The sequence below is a fragment of the Tenrec ecaudatus genome, chromosome 14 (assembly GCF_050624435.1).
Source record: "Tenrec ecaudatus isolate mTenEca1 chromosome 14, mTenEca1.hap1, whole genome shotgun sequence".
In the NCBI taxonomy this organism is placed as follows: domain Eukaryota; kingdom Metazoa; phylum Chordata; class Mammalia; order Afrosoricida; family Tenrecidae; genus Tenrec; species Tenrec ecaudatus.
In genome coordinates, this window is record NC_134543.1 from 1378025 (window position 1) to 1392862 (window position 14838).

The 14838-nt window shown below is 59.8% G+C and overlaps 1 protein-coding gene across 13 annotated transcripts in view; it reads right to left on the bottom strand.

The window, feature by feature from the left end:
- The window catches only part of KLC1 (kinesin light chain 1), a 47088-nt gene that overhangs the window by 3682 nt on the left and 28568 nt on the right, over window positions 1-14838 (bottom strand). For 4 of the 13 annotated variants that reach the window (XM_075531144.1, XM_075531141.1, XM_075531142.1 and 1 more), the window contains exons 7-15: window positions 14736-14837; window positions 12895-13068; window positions 12690-12789; window positions 11630-11679; window positions 11484-11551; window positions 10242-10350; window positions 8934-9095; window positions 3520-3650; window positions 363-429 (exon numbers count right to left, since the gene is read on the bottom strand). In XM_075531144.1, coding sequence (XP_075387259.1) covers window positions 363-429; window positions 3520-3650; window positions 8934-9095; window positions 10242-10350; window positions 11484-11551; window positions 11630-11679; window positions 12690-12789; window positions 12895-13068; window positions 14736-14837 — 963 coding nt within the window. The remainder of the gene's footprint in view (window positions 1-362; window positions 430-3519; window positions 3651-8933; window positions 9096-10241; window positions 10351-11483; window positions 11552-11629; window positions 11680-12689; window positions 12790-12894; window positions 13069-14735; window position 14838) is intronic. The other 9 variants (XM_075531146.1, XM_075531147.1, XR_012779700.1 and 6 more) reach the window with 7 other exon arrangements.

A 14838-nucleotide genomic window follows, 5' to 3' on the forward strand; every position in this document is an offset into this window, starting at 1 on the left:
ACTACCCTCTGCCCTCAGCGATGGGGCCACAGAGAGCGGGGGGCTCACCACTGGGGAGAGACCCTCTGGCCAAGGGCCAGCTAGTGGTACAGAGAAGGCAAGGGGCCTTTGCCAAGGGAACGAACCTACAGTGTGGCGCTGGCAGCTGCTGGACTGGAGATGCCGACATGTGAGTGCCGCCAGTGCTCTGTGGGCAGTGTGAAGACCGGACAGCGGCGACACTGCACAGCCTTGCCCTCCACTCTGCCGCCCTCTACTGAGGCCGGACGTGTCCCCGGCACAGCACCAGAGCACTAGCTGCTGTAGACCCCTCGGCTCACGGGCACCCAGTGACCCACCCTCTGAGGAGCAGGGGCTCTTACTTGCAGGTGGTCTTCAGCTGCCTTGCTGCCCACGTTAAGGACATTCAGAGAACTGGCTCGCTTCAGGCTGCAACCGCGACAGTAGACGGACATGCAAGGACAAACGGTCAGAAGCACGTCAGCCAGACGTTTTAACGAGCAAGCGGCCCTTCCGAGGCTCTGGTGTCAATGCACATGGGGGACACCCGCCCTAAGGAGCCCAGCCTTGCTATCTAGCGCTCCTCACCCTGTGAGTGACCTGGCTCTTGGGGGCCCAAGCACCTGGTGGCACCTCGCCCTGGCTCCCCGCTCCATCTTGATCGACATGGAAGCAGCTGGCTCTACTCAGCACACTCAACCCTGAGACCAGCGTTCTGTAAAGTGGAGGACCACACCCTGCTTTGTGGCAGATACACTGGGGTTTGAAGCGATTCACTGTCCCCCGGAAAAATCTGACTGGTCTATTCTAGGCTCTGGATAGAAGTGCGGGCTGTTCGTAACTGCCACTGTGGGGCCCGGGTCCGCAGGGCCGGGTGCTGACCCGGCTCCTTGAGGACGACGGGTAAAAAGTAGTCAAGAGCAGAGGCTCAAGCAGGGTTAACACAGACAGACTAACTGACAGACAGCGGCGAGGACCCAGCACCTGGTGAGGGGAAGGACAAAGCCAACACTTAGCTGAGATGCCGTCCAGATAGAGTGGCCATAGAAGACCTCGCAGATCTGGGCTGAGGCGCAGCCTGCGGGGCACTGAGACGCCCATGCTTTGAACCCGGGAGCCCAGTGTTAGGCCCATGGGTGCCCAGGCTGGTCTCTGGTAACAAGTCCTGCAGCAATGTCCAGTGGTTGAGGAGTGACCCCTGGGGGAGAGGTTGGGCAGCGCCGAGTGCAGGCTGCTGCGGCTGGGGCCTAGCCGGGCGCTGAGGGCCCGTGAGGCTCAGGGAAAGGGGTCACAGTGAGGTGTTTCATAAGCCAGGCAGCAGCTGAGACGTGAGGTGGCTGCCCAGATTGGTGGACATGTGCATTGGGCACAGGGCAGACTGGCTGATGATACTAAGGGACAGGCAGGACAAAGGGGTGGACCGAGGACTGAGCCTCGGGTGTCATAAAAGGACCATAGGTGGTAGGTGTGGCTACAGAGGCATCTGATCTCCATGGAAATCTCCGAGGGGCTGGGCTGCACCTGGGGGTGGGAAGCAGAGCGAACTCCAGAGGGTGGGCCCCTGATGAGTGACATCCCCACCCAAAGTCTCATCTGTGAGACCGGTAATGCATGGGGGAGTGCGGCTGGCAACTGAGAAAAGAGCTGTAGGGAAGGGGAGGTGGGATGGACAAACACCCCCCATCTCCTCAGAAACCGCTCTCTACTGGCTCTTAGTCATCAGGCTCACTCTCAGCTGGCCTGTCCCTGGAGGCCCCTCACTGTGTGTGCCACCATTGCATGATACTGCTGCCAAATGGCCAGTGCATTTTTCCAGGATGCTTCCGTCACCAGGACTCGCTCGGAGCCGTGCCCAGAGTGGGAAGACCACTGGGCTCCCAACTCAGCACCAGCGCTTCAGGGATCGGCTAGGGCGCAGACTGGGGCTGCCGACCCACGGGGTCAGGGCTGCGAGGAGCCCAAAGGCCTGATTTGGAACCAACCCTCTTGAACATTCTGATGTGGCTCAAGTCTGAGAATCGCTGAGCTGTGGATAAAATAGTTCCTCTTACGTGGAAAGGTTTTTCCTTTTTAAGCATTTTGGGGGATAAAGTTTCTAAAAATCACTTTGTGCCAGGGTGTGGGGTACACCTTGTGGGGGAGCCTTTCTCAGGGCCTGAGCCCCCACGCTCAATGGTGTCTTGCTCCACATGCCGGCCGGCCGGCCTCCTCTCTTTAAATCATGAAGGAAGGGAAGCATGAGACACAGCTGCCCTCGCGTGGGAAGTCAGCTTGTCAGGAGCCTCCAGAATCTCAAAGCGCGTCCCCTCCCCCCAAGCCAGGAGGAAGGTTGAGGTCGTAACTAGCCACCTTCAAAAGGTGAAGGCAAGTAGGGGTGCAGAAGCAGATGTCTCCTCACATGCCACCAAGAAAGCCCCAACCCTCAGCCTTTACAGGCAGGCGGCGCACAGGGGGTGTGTGTTCCCAACACTGTCCCATGTGGGAGTCTGTCTGTCTTCTGCAGTGCTGGGGTGACTCTGCGCAGGTGGGCAGCTCGCTGACAAACCACGTCCAGAAGCCAGGGCCCTCCCAGCACCAGCAGCCCCCAAGCTCAGAAAGCACTGGGCAGAGGCCTGTCGAGAGTGGGCCCGCTGCAGCACACACCTAGCCTCCAGATGCTGTCCAGATCATGTCATGCCCACCTGGGGCAGAGCTGGCCCCTCCGCTACCGCAGGATGGGTCCCAGGGGTGATACGAGGGCACAGCCAGGGTCTACCTTTCACAACAGTTCAAAGGGAAGCAGCATCGGAAGACCTGGATGGGAAGCTGCCCGGCAGAGCAGAGTTCCCAGAACCCTGACCCGCACACCGCCCGCTCCATCCTGTTAAACCACCTTGCTAAACCATCCACTCGGCAGGTGCCGGCCATGCAACCCAGCAGAAGAGCCCAGGCGCCCAGCAGCACACACCAGCACCGGTGCCAGCCTGACCATGGCCCACGGAAACGGTGTTTATGAACCGAGCTCCTCCAACACGTCCATTTCATCGCTCAAAGACTCTCTCTCTCAGCCATGGGGCAGACCTCCTAACAAAGTCCACCTCCCTGTGCTCACCTCCCTGTGCTCTTGCCTGCACGATACTTGGCTCAGCTGTCGGTCCCACTAAGTGTCAGAGACAGAGCTAACGGGGCAGGACTTGTGGACACTGCCCACTGCAGGGCCACACTCTCGGGGTCCCTCGACTGGGAGCAGCAGCCCGAGGGCATCCTGAGCCCTATCTCAAAAGGAGCCCGCAGCCAGGCCGTCCCCATGCAGTCAGTGAGGCCTCTGAAGGGTCGGCTGTCAGGCACTGTCCACTGAGCCCCCAGGACCCTAGAGTCTACTCCCTGCTCAGAACCAGGCCTGGACAAGAGGGCTCACAGTGGCTCCTCGCTGTGCCAAGAGAAGGCCAGCAGGCGTGCTCGGCCTCCTGACGGCTGCCCCCTGCGGAGCTGCACACACGTCTGGGGGTGGGGTGGGCGGCGACGGGGAGAGATAGTTACCCGGGGTCCTTGGGCTCACTCTCCCGTGAGCCTCCTCCCTTCAGCTTCCTGACCAGCTTCTCACTGCTGCGCCTAATGGAAGCCCGGAGCTTGCTAAAAGAGCCACTCCGCTTTAAGGCTCCCGAGCCGTCCTGAAAGAGACGTGGACAAGCGTGAGGGGCCCACCAGCTCCCCGCACACAGACCCGAACCCACCCACTGGCCTCTCATGAGGGGCAGCCTGCTGACCAGAAGGGCCTGTGGCTGTGAAGTGGCTCGTTCAGACAAAGCAGCAACAGCCCCGGAGGAAAACAAACACACAGGCTCTCCAACTGAAGGCCACGCCTCGTGATCGTGTGCTCCTGAGACCCTCAGCCACGGCAAATCAGCCACAGCCTCGCTGTGCCACGGAAATGCAGTACTTCTGTGTACCGTTTCCTTAGCACACTTGAGAGCATGGCTCCCTCCAGTGAGGTCTCCGTCACACAAGAACGACAGACCCCAGGCGCCCAGCCGCCATGAGTGTGTGAAGGGTCTGGCAGCACCCAGACAAGAAGAGCCAACAGAGCGGGGGGGGGGGTGGGGGTGGTGGTGCGGGCACAGCACACAGGCCGTTAGTGAGGTCAGGGGGCCGCCACTGCTTCCAGAAGGTTCACAGAGCAATGTGAGCGGAAGGAGGCCTTCTACAAAGCAGACACACAGGAGACAGTGGTCAGTTGGAGTAAGTTTATTAGAAGTTAGAAAGACACAGGTACACAAATCACTCAACACGCAGAGATTAGTAGAGAAAAGCAGAATGGCCAAAGTGCTCACAAAGACTAAACCGCAGAGAGTGCGCCAGAGGAACCCGCCGTGGGCCGTGGGCAGGAGGCCACGGTGCCATGGGCCGGGTGGACCCTCAGGAGACTTCTAACTACACAGTACATGGCTGTCGTGGATACAGTGGCATTGCTAAGTACATGTCTGGCAAAGCTAGCAGAACAGAGACAAGGGCCCTGGGGTGGCCGGAGGCAGAGTGGCGTGGACAGGTCCTAGGTGGCTAAGCCGGCGGTCAGCGCAGGAGGAGAGAAGAGCAAGGGGAGGGGCAGGCGCCGCGCCGTCATGCAGGAGACAGCGAAAGGCCGTGGGAACGGCTAGGCCTGTCAGACAGAAGAAAGAGAGTCCGTGAGCCCGCCCAGGGAAGCCACCGCTGCCTGGCGCACTGTGCCCAGGGCACTATGTCTCCACAGTGCCTCTCATCCCTGAGTCCCCAGGGCCCTGCTCCTGTCAATCAGAGTCCACTGCTGGTCTCAGCCAAGCGACACTTGTCCCCCCCAACTGGCCACACAGCGGTCACATGACTGCAGTGAGCCTCCACGGAGGCCAAGCCAGGGCCGCCCGTCAGAGCCCGCTTCACCCACACGGGTGACACTGGCATTCTGGACAGTCAGCAACACAGGGAGACCTCCAACCGCACGAGCCTAGGGCATGCTCCCCACACGAGGTAGCAGTGGAAGGACACAGGCTTCCCAAGGCAATCACCTGAACAACATGTGAAGACAAATCACTGCCCACTCCCCGGTGACAGTGAAGGACAGTGACGCTGGGCTGCAGGGGGCCGGTGGGACACAGCCTCCTGGTCTGGGGACTCAGCTAACTGAGCAAGACCAAAAGACCAAACTCACTCGGCTGCCGAACCCAAGGGTGCAGGATGCGTTATCAGATGGATGTCTGTCTGAACACCCACATGCACCCACACCAGGGTGGGCAGTGTGGGCCTGGGCTCAGGGTCCTCAGCCCTTGGGCCCGGCTGGTTCCTGGAACACAGCTGAGGCTGGAGTCACCCCGAGTCCTCACACTTCCCAGGGCAGTGAACAAACACCCCCCTCCCCCCAAGAAGTGGTTCCGAACAGAGGTCCTGAGCACAGGGAAGCACTCAGGGAGAACCAGCCAGAGGCGCTTCCTCTACCTGAGGCCCCACCCCACCCCGCCCCACCAGAGGAGAGTGCCGCCCGCCCGTGTCTGGTCGTCCTTCTCTTCCCGGTATCGTCCAGTTGTAGCTTTCCTAAGGGGCAAAATGAAGGGCAGCAGGGCAGGAGACTAGTTTCCAAAGCACAGTTCCTTGATCCTGCCACCACCACCACCACCACCCCCCCACAGCCTCCCGCTCCTCCGTCCCTGTTACACTTCTGGCCCAGAGTAGCGTGCACAGGCTACAGAGCCCAACTTCCACCAGAAGGCGACCGGCGAGCCCCATGCAGCAGCTAGCTCCGAGCCCTCTCGACGGGATGCCGAGGAAGGCGCCTGTGGGAGCTGCTCCGAAGAATAGAACTGCGTTCCCCTGGACAGGGGACCCCAGTGTGGACCCGCCCGGCGCCGAGTCCCTCCATCAATCCGCTCTGGCCGGCATGGACAGAGGGGCCTAAGCTGCTGAGTCCGCCCGCGCCGAGGACCATGAGCCCTCCGACTGCCCTCCTCATGGGCTGATTCTCAACGGGGTTCAGAGCATTGAAGCCCTTGTTTATGAGTTGAGGCCATTTGTGAATCTCAAATTAAAATAGCACGGTTGCACCAGAAACGTGTGGCCAGGTCTTAAACGTTGGCAAGTGGCAAGAGGGGTCCTCTGCTCATGGGCAGCCTGAGCGGAAGAGGGAGAGGAGGGGCAAGAGCAGCTGGCTTGTCTCCAGGACGGCGCCGGCGCCTCCTTTGCCGAAGGCCCACAAGTGGACGGTGACGGAAAGGCCCCTGACTGAGGGACTCGGGTTCTAGACTCGAGGCGTCTTGGACCACGGAGGGTGGATGAAGCCCTGGCAAAACGGCCCCTCAGGGGCTTTTGTTTTATTTATATAAACTGCTAAGTCAAAAAACTCTCCTGTGAAGGGCAGGCTGGGTGCTGCCTGCTCGTGTGAGGAGAGGGTGCGACGCTGCCCACAGAGGGCACAGGCAGACCTGGCTGAGGAGGCGAGCATGGGCTCCAGAGCTGACAGCCGAGCAGACGGGAGCTGCCCGCCGCGAGTGGGTGCTCCTTTAAGGTCTGTGGGATCAAGCCCACGGCCCCCAAAACGTCAGATGGGCACCTTGGGGCAGGGGCAGGGGCAGCTCAGGAGGGGAGGGCAGGAGGGGAGAGCATCAGTGTCACCAGGAGGCTAGTCAGGCAGATGCTGCCGACTGAGTGTGAAGAACCCAGGTGGGGAGTCAGCAGGCTCCAAACTCGCCAGGTGCACTAGGAGACACCCGCTCCCATAGAGACCGTCTGCCGTGGAAGCCCTCAGGAGCAGCCAGTTCTGCCAAGTCCCTCAGGTTCGCGGGGCCAGAGGCGCCTGATTGGCAGCAGAGGTCTGGTGCTGCTGCGTAGAGCCTCCCCCTCACCACCACCACCACCACCACCACCGACAGAGTCCACTGCTTGTAAACAGAACCCGAGCCAAAGGGAGTCCTTCCTGGGCCAGGTGCCACCCTGGGACCGCCTGCCAAAGCGAAGGCTGCACTGCCGCAAACACAGAAGCCCCTGCAGAGGGTGACAGCGTAGGACGGCCCCCAGCACCTGCACAGCAGCATGTGGGTGCACTAGTGCCCACGGCCCACTGGACAAGAGATGGGCAGCTGCCCAAGAGGCTGTGAGCTTGACACCACCCCGGAGGGCCAGCTCCTGCCCGCTGGGTGAGAGCCACTGCGCAGAAGGAGCCCCGAGACCTCTGGAGCCTGGGAACGGAGAGTCCCCAGGATCGGAGTCAGGAACACCGGTTCTGAAAACGCATGGGAACATGCGTGTCAGGAGAGCCATTCTGCTCACGGTGCCTGAGCGTGACGGAGTGGTGGGTGGCCCAGAGCAACAAGTGGGGTCGGGTGAGGAGCCCTCCAGAGTGGGAGTGCCCTCGGGCAGTGTGTGAGTACCCACGAATACTCCTGCCTGCCCGCCCGCCGAGCAGTAGTGACCGTCCTAGACAAACCAACCTGAGTCAAGCGGGGCCTGGAGTAGGAGTGGAACAGGGAGTAAGTGCAGGCGGGGCTGGGTCGCCTAAAGCAGGAGCGCCTCGTTATGCAGTGAGTGTTCTAGAGAAGTGTCCCTCCCCGCTCCCACCCCACCCTCCACGAGTGTCAAGGGCAACAACAGACACTGTTTGCCATGAGTCACGCGTGTCACAGAGGACGGCGTGTCCCAGGAAACAGGGCGAGTGTAAGGGCACGAGCGGCATCAAGGCTGAGCGAGGCCCTAGAGCAGGCCACATGCGGCCCGCCAAGGACATGTATCCGGCCCGCCGGGTGTTTTTACCCCGTTTGTTTTTTTACTTCAAAATAAGATACGTGCAGTGTGCATAGGAATTTGTTCAGAGTCTTTTTTTAAACTATAGTCCAGCCCTCCAATGGGTCTGCAGGACAGTGAACTGGCCCCCTGTTTACAAAGTGTGAGGACCCCTGCTCTAGAAGTAGAGGGAAATGGAGTGTGGAGTGCTTGCTCCACAGGAGCACATCAAGAGGAAGGACGGATGGACAAAGGCCTTGGTGGGAGACAAACCTGTGCTCAGATGGCACCTGTATTCACCTGCTGGGTATAAGCCAGCCCGCAGGGCACACGGAGTCTCCACAGGCCTGGCCCCAGAGGTAGATGTCCCTGCACCAAGCAGAGGGGCAAGTGTCTTCAGCCCCCAATTCCCGGTTTCTAAACAGAAACAGAACTCTGCACTCTCGAGTTCTCATCAATTTTACTGTCCTGTGGTTTCACAGAAATGCTGACCGAGAAGGAACCGTCAAGAAACTTCCCCCAGAACTTCCGTGAGTGGCCATCGGCAGCCAGAGAAGAGCCAGGCACATTGGACTACTGCTGTCTCGGCACAAAGAGCCCAGGCCAAGGCAGCTGCCCGGGACAAACCAGCCAAAGACGTCTCCCAGAAGTCTTGGCCATTCCCCTTCTTCACAGAGCGTTTCTGTAGCTTGGTGGCTCTTATTCAATAGCCACAGCCAGAGGGATGGGCACGAGGGATGGACCGGTTTGCAGCGAGGCTGTGAGCAGTCACAGCTCGCGCCCAGTGCTGCCCCTCCCTGCTGAGTGCAGACCCAGGGGCACAATGTGCACGCTGGGCTCTTCCCGTGTCACAAGCACGCAGGATGGAGAGCAGTGCCGAGGCCACACGGGTGGCCGACTGCGGAGACCAGAGGCGAGGCAGCCTGGCAGGCTGCGCACGCAGGCACGTGCTGAGACGGGAGCTGCGGCAGCACCTGAGAGGGAGCCCCATGGCCACCAGACACCCTGCACAGGGCAGTGGGGACCTCAAAAGAAGTTGCCACCAAATGCTTTTTTCCCTTAAGCTCTTTCAAGACAAGGAAACGTGGGTGTGTCAGTCTGATGAGTGAGGGGAGCAGTGGAGAATTGGGCAGGGGGTGTTGTCAGAAAGCGAGTTAGTTGGGTCAGCGGGAAGTGCCAGCGTCTGAGCGGGTACGGTGGCCGTGACTACTTACCCCGTTCCACTCTACGCTCATACTCACTTCCTCGCCGCCGTCAGGCCCGCTCTCGTACTTGACCACGTCCGTGTGGAGGCTCTCCCGGCTGCGCCGCTTCTCTGCGCTCTCAGGGTCGCTGAGCACCTCGGCCACGCGCTGCTTGTGTGCAGTGTCAAGACCCTGGGGAACAGCAGCGGGGCGTCAGCGGAAACCCCAAGACCCTCTCTGGGAGGGACACTGTCTGGAAGGACAGGGCAGGACTGGCGGTGTTTCCCTCTGTTGGATGTGGGGATCACTGTGGGTTGGAGCCCCCTGATGCCCTCAAGGGGGCTTTCAGGAAGCCCATGGAAAAATGTAATAGAACGATAATGCATTTTTCCTTGAGGCTTTTTCTTTCAAGTCCTCTCTGAATTCTGGGAGGAGGAGGAGCTTTGGGGTTCCTCACCATATCACAAAGTAGGGTGAGCTGAGCTGTGACCCCAGCTCGCTCACACGTCAGAGTGAGCGCCTGATGCAGGAGTGAGGCCGCGGCTGTCACCTCCGGACCCTGCTGAGCTCCCTGGAGAGCAGGCTGGTCTCTTGTGCTACACAACAGGGGAGCTGGGCACACTGCAAGTTCCCCCAACGTGTCCGTGCGTCTGTCTGCAAAGCCCTGTCATAGCATGCAGGGGACTATCCAGTGTGTGTACACTAATAACCACGTCGCTGCAAAACCAGGGATGACCCACAATCGACTGCCCACGTGGGTCTCAGGGGCGTTACAGGAACAAGGTACAAGATGTCTATGTTCCCAACAGGGTTTGGTCAAGACCTGCAGCAGGTACCTCCCCGTCATGAGGGCAGGCCACCAATAGCGCTCCAGCCTCCGGCTGCCACAGCAGAGCAGAGGTGCCGGGAGCAGTGGGTGGGGCAATCTCGGGGACACATTAGCCCTCCCCCTTCCTCTCTTCCTGCATTGTGTTCCTCTTGCAGACTCTGTCGGACCTGACCTGCTGATGTGGCTCCTCAGCTGAGGCCCATGCTCCACATTTGCCGGGGCGCCATCAGAGCTGCACTGGGCTCTGCAGGAGTGGCCTGAAGCCACACCCACGGCCCAGCCTGGGGGTCCTCGCCCCCGCAGCTGCCCCTGCTGCTCCTCTGCTCTGCTCATGGGGGTGGGGGGGTTCCAGAAGCATGTACACCCAAGGTTTGCCGCGTTCGTGAAGATGTTAGATTCCAAACATGGCCAACGCATGTTCCATCTGGGCCAGACCCCATCAATGTAACGCACAGGTACCCGGGCGCGGGCTCTGTGGACCGCGTGCCCCACATCAGAGGGAATCTTGCCTGTTTGCGCGAGCGCATTGCGGCTTCCTCCAGCGTCTCGGCAGCCTCAAACTTGCCCTGGCGTCTGTACAGCGCACCCAGGTTCTTCAGCGTCGTGGTGACGGTGGGGCTAAGAGAGAGCACACAGGGGGCACTTGCAGCCGCACTGGGCAGCCCGTTCACAAGAGGGCTCGGCCACCTCAAGCCCAGCTTCTCTCAGCCATCCGATGACATCAGCTCGTGCACCCTGCCCTGAGCTGGCCCTGGTCCACACCAAGTCTCTGTTGCCAATAACCCACTGGCCCCCTTTCACAGAAACTGTGCCAGCCTGCCTGGGGACTCCACCCCCACCCTGCACTGCCCACTAGACGCAGCAGGCCCTGTGTTGGGCACTGAGTGTAAAGAAAGAAAACCAAAGCCCTCCCGATGGACGAAGGGCCCACATCACAGCATGCTAACAGTGAGGGCGAAGGCGGTCATGACTGGTCAAGAAAGCAACCAGAGCACCACACTGGGTGACTCTGCTGCCCACGACCCCCTTACAGTGTCGGGTCACTCTGCCCCAAGCGATGGTATTTTCAGTCGCCTCAAATGCATGTTGAGTTGGACAGAGAAGCTGCTCACTGATGACGGTGCTGGTCAAGGCCATTGTCAGAAGAACACACAAATCTGTGTTGGTTCACAAACACAGCCTAACGCTCCTTGGAGGCTGGGATGGTAAGAGAGCCTCATGCACTTAGAGTCCAGTCCCTGCAGAAGGTCACGCTCACGATGTGGCTCTGTCACAAGCACAACTGTGAGGGCTGGAGCGTGCTGTTGGGCATCGGGTCACTCGGAGGCAGAACTAACTCAACAGTACCGAACAAGAGCAGCCGGGACCCCACAGGACCGAGAAGAACCGCTCACGAGGCAGGATTCTCCACGACACCAAAGCACCAGACCCTACAGGACACAGGGGCTGATGGGCTTCAACTGCTGACCACAGGGTGACCCGCTCTGCCCCCAGGGCGCCTACTGACCCTACAGGGCAAAGGAGAGCTGCCTCTTTCCCAGGTGATGCCTTGAGCAGTGCCTCTCAGTCTGCACCTGTGTCCCTGTCAACCCTCGGACAAAGCCAGCTGAACCAACAGACCTCGCCCTGTGTGGGGACGTGTGCTGGCCGCCAGTGAGGCTCCAGGTAAAAAGCCTGGAGACGCTGCGGGCACACACCCTGCGGCCCGCCGCCCCACACCAGCCGTCCCGGTCTCCAGCAGACACACCCACCTGTCGACTTTGCAGGCTTTGTACCAGCCACCGTACTCGCCAAAAGCCGCCCCCTCCTTCTGCTTTCCCTGCGAGGCAACGTCAAAGGGTCATTACGCTGACAGCAGTGTGCCGGCTCTGAAGAGCTCTGAAAGCAGGAGCCTTACTTTGCACTCTTCCCGCTCCTCCGCGTGCATCCAGATGGGCTTGTTCTCATCTGGGAAGGAGAGGGCGCTTCAGACACTCAGGGCAGAGGCTCCCGTCATGGTGTGGTCCAGGCCTCTGACCACCTGAAGGGGTACGTTCACTCCAGGAAAGAGAGCTGGACCACCAGGACGGGCAGACCCACATGGATCCAGCCAGACACAAGGACAACTCTCAAGCCTGGTAATTCCACTAGGAGACTCCTGGTGAAATTCCTCATTCCCCTGGAAGACGTCCCAGTGATCCAAGCTCCCGGACAAGGCCGGCAGTATTTGGGGTGTGAGGCCTCGTGTTGGCCAGAGAAGAAAATGAAAGCAAGGGCGTCGGGAAGCTGGTGGAGAGTGGGGTGAAGAGCTGTGGGCACACCTGAGGGGGCTGGAGGAGGGCTAGAAACAGGCAGGCGTGGGGCTGCCTCGCTCCACATAACTGCCCTGCACACACAGCACAGCCCTCAGAGGAAGGACGGGCAGGACAGCGGTACTGCAGGGCCCTCTGTGCTCGACTACCCAGGCCCCAGGGCCAGTGGCCCGTCTGCAGGCTCCGTCTCCTGGAGGGCGACGGTCCCTCCACAGAGCCACTGTGCGAGCTGAACATGCCAGTGAGCAGGCCCTGGGCAACACTGATGTGCCCGGCAGTGAGGGAGCAAGCCCCAGGGCAGAGGGGACAGTCTGGAGCATCCTGCTGTGGACGGCAGGTTTCCCCCGGCGTGCACCATCTACTCAGCCTGGCTTCCTGGAGCGTGGGCCACCGGCCCAGGGAAGGTCAGTGAAGGTCGGCGGCGGGACCTCCCCCAGGGACAGCAGGGAGTCCCACTCAGTGGCGCCTTCCGGGATCATCACAGAGTGTGAACTGGGGGGAGTGTGAGCTAACACTTGCAAGCCTTTTCTGGAACACTATTGCAAAACTTGCAGCTAAATCCACAACTAAACAGCGTGATGACTCAGATATGCCGATGGCAAGTCAGCCAGGCCTCCTCACTGCGCTTACAGCGACGTGCGCTTGAGACGGGCACGAGCTCCTTACCGTCCACAGACCCAAACTCCCGTTCGTGTGCGCGAGTGAGGATTTCCTTGTAGAGCGTCTCCGCTTGCTTGAACTTGCCCTGCTTCAGGTAGCAGGACGCCTGAGAATGAAGGAGACGGCTGCGGTCACGCTCGGTGACAGGAAGCCTCCGAGGACTGGGAGGGGAGGGTGCTCAGGTGCTCTGGAGAGGGCACGGTCGGCATACCAGGTTGTTCTTGGTCTTGGCCACATTGGGGTCGTCAGGCCCCAGCTTGGTCTGGTAGATGTCCAGGGCCCGCTGGTAGTAGTATTCCACCTCCTCGTACTTGCCCTGGTTCTGACACAGCAGGGCCAAGTTGTTCAGCTGCTTGGCCACATCGGGGTGGTCCTTGCCCAGGACCTGGGAATAAAGCCGAGTATCAAAAACAGGTATCGATGGGTTCACAGCCATCAGTCCACGCCCATCCTGACAGAGGCTCGACCACAGAGCTACCTAAGCAAAACACCAGTAAGCCCTGAGCAAGCAGCCAGACACCCCCACGTGCACGCTCAGAGACCATGCCTGAGCCCACACCTCACCGTACACACAGGGCGCTTCAAAAGGCTCCTGGGAAAGAGCCAGTGTCCCATGAACGTCTGGGCGCCAGCCGCAGAACCAACCCCCCACACTCTGAGAAGGGAATAGTGGTTACAGGATGGAAATGTTCTTTCGATTCCATTTTCTACAAACTCTTTGAAAAGGCACCCTGTATTCTGTAGAGCACAAGAAAGATTACGTTAATCTCACTGCCAAGTTCTCAAGACGCCCTTTCCGACTCGAAGGCCTGTTGCTCAGCTCCATCCGCACCCCCTCACCTCCCTTTCTACACCAACGGCCTGGCTGTAAAAGCCACCTCCTCCTCCGAGGAGCCCTCCCCAGGACGAGGCCATCTAGCCATCTCGCTATCAGCTGGTCCCTGCCCATTGCAGCAGAGTCGGCCTCCAGGAGGAGCTGGCCTCCAAGGAGCCCACAGGAAACCCTGCTCCTGCTCCTGAAGCATCTCTCTCCCTCTGCCCGTGTCCCTCCAACCCTTCTGGAGGCATCCTGCTGCTCCCCCAATTCCTGGCCTGGCCCAGCTCCTCAGCCAGCACTAGGCCTTCCCCAGACTGGACTGAACATGAATTCGTAGCCTCCAACCATGACCAACCCAGGGCCCAAGGATTAAGTGAGGCAGGGAATGAAAGAGCAAATGTCACCTAACTGGTCCTTGCACTGGACCTCTGTGGACCCCAAACTGTGACTCCAGCCAAGCAAATATCTGCAGCTGTTCCAGCTCTGAGACGCCTCAGCTCACCCAGAATGGACATGCACCACGAAGACACGGTCACGGGGCCGCAGCATCAGGTAAGGCGGCCCAGCCCGCTTCCTCTCCCACTGCCCTGTTATCTGGCCCCAAATAACGAGCCAACTCTCAGTATCAACTCCACTGACCAATGACCACAAACCCATGGGTTATCTGTTGGTTAAGTTCTGATTTCAGAGAAAAACCCACAACGTTGGGTCCTGGGCCTGACAACAGCGTCTCTCCAACATGTTGGGGCTGGCATTACCACAGCAGACTTTCCCAGCTCCACCCCCTCATGGCAAATAACAACCAAATGCGTCCTTGACAATGCACTGGGCCCAGCTACACAGAACCAGGATCAGGAAGGACAACCAGCCGGCAAAAGCAGAGCTCGTGTTTCAGTCTGAAAAGAATGGTTTCATGTTTACGCTTCCTGTCACCTCTTTGCAAACACATCTATTCTTTTAACTTTATTCTCTGCCTGACCACTGCCAAAGAGCCCTGGTGGCACTGGGCGGCAAACCACAGGTGGGCAGTTCAGACCCACGGGCCACTCACTCCTGGAGAGAGATTCCCAGCCTTGGAGACAGACCCGCTGCAAGGTCACATGGAGTGGGAACCGACTCCACAACAGGGGTTTGGCATTGTCAGCTGAAACGGGGTACTCCTTGCCCCACTTGCTGGAGAGCACTTGGAGAGGGTCTTGTCTCCCAGCTGACAGGGCGGGCCTCCCTCCACACACCTTTTCTCGGATCTCCAGGGCCCGTTTGCACAGCGGCTCCGCTTCCTTGTACTTTCCTCTCTTGCCGTAGAGCACTGCCAGATTGTTCAGCGTGGCCGCCACC